This window comes from Octopus bimaculoides, chromosome 28, assembly GCF_001194135.2.
Source record: "Octopus bimaculoides isolate UCB-OBI-ISO-001 chromosome 28, ASM119413v2, whole genome shotgun sequence".
Taxonomy (NCBI): domain Eukaryota; kingdom Metazoa; phylum Mollusca; class Cephalopoda; order Octopoda; family Octopodidae; genus Octopus; species Octopus bimaculoides.
Genome location: NC_069008.1, coordinates 5,233,639 through 5,235,159, shown reverse-complemented (window position 1 = coordinate 5,235,159; position 1,521 = coordinate 5,233,639). Strand labels below are relative to the sequence as shown.

Below are 1,521 nucleotides of genomic sequence, written 5' to 3'. Positions count from 1 at the left end.
CACACACACACACACATACACACACACATACACACACATATATATAATATCAGAGGTTAGCAAACTTTTGGTATCATTGACTTCTTCGATGGACCCGTCGATAACTTATTGACCCCACATCATGTAAATTTCTAAAATAAAATTAAGAAGGATAATTAACGCAAAAAATTAAAAAAAAAAAGATTTAAATAAACCCCCCCAAAATTCTTGATTTAATAATGACTGTAGTTCTTCTTTCATTCTTTTCCAATCATTATTGCCTCTGAATAAAAAAAATATCTAAAGAAATTTTATGATGGTACTTATCGAAATTAATATAGAACAATAAAATTTCAGTCCTGTTATTAAGTTGTCATAACCAGAATAGTTAATGCAAAAATGTGTGTTTGTATAATATGAGTTATTGGGTTGGTGTTTCGAAAGAAACCAGTGAGTTTCGGGTTTGAATTATTGCATTCCGCCAGATTGTAGTTCGCTTATAATTTAGCCCTTTTAAAGCTTAAAATCCTTTCTTGGACAATTGCATAGACCATCAGAGGATCTATATCGACAGCCTTGATGATTCCTGTATTTGGAAATTAGGGAGTTTAAGGTTTTAATTCCTGAACCCTTCTACAGGGTGTCCACAAAGCCTGGGTACATGGAGTAAATAAAATGATAACATAAACAATTAAATATAAGAAATAATAATTTCTTGAAGTATGTGTTAATTCCCATGTGGGTACATGGAGTAAATAAAATGATAACATAAACAATTAAATATAAGAAATAATAATTTCTTAAAGTATGTGTTAATCCCCATGTACCCAGACTTTGTGGACACCCTGTAGATAATGATCGTTAATAATTTAGCCCTTTTAATACTCAAAATCCTTTCTTGTATTTATTGACCCTCCCCACCTGGATAGTTACATGCCCTTAAAATACTATTGTGGACCCCTAATTTACTATTTTGCTGCACAGACTCCCCCTCAAAAGTCTAATATGGACCATTAGGGGCCATATTGAACCTGGATGAGAACCGCTGATCTAATGTGTCTCTTTCTTTCTCTCTCCAGGAAGTTGAATCTGATGGAAACCTACGCCAGGCTGAGGAATACCTGCTTAGTGCCAACAATGCCAAAGCTGCGATAAATATGTACCGATCTCAGAACATGTGGTCTGATGCTTACAGAGTGAGTACCAGTTATTATTATGTTATTTTTTTTCCTTCTTTCTTCAAATTTTCTTCCATTTCTCGCCGAGTGTTTTCCGTACACCTAGTGCAGAGAAGCTTATTGTATGCATTCCCAGTTTACACACGCAAATTCACAGGTAAAATATGTATTTAAAAAACAAAAATTGATAAATAAATAAATTCATGAATGGATGTTGTTTTCACAGCGATAATGCTCTTCTCAGTACATGAGTCGTTCCAGTTAACATGATTTTTTGCACTTCCTGTAGGGATGGTGTCATTTTCAAATAAGTTTCAGTACCTTTTTTTTATCATTCCTAGAGATCCTACAATCACTGGTACGG

The 1,521-nt window shown here is 33.9% G+C and overlaps 1 protein-coding gene across 1 annotated transcript in view; it reads left to right on the top strand.

The window, feature by feature from the left end:
- The window catches only part of LOC106873882 (intraflagellar transport protein 172 homolog), a 94,584-nt gene that overhangs the window by 40,959 nt on the left and 52,104 nt on the right, over positions 1–1,521 (top strand). The window contains exon 26 of the mRNA XM_052977743.1: positions 1,059–1,175. Coding sequence (XP_052833703.1) covers positions 1,059–1,175 — 117 coding nt within the window. The remainder of the gene's footprint in view (positions 1–1,058; positions 1,176–1,521) is intronic.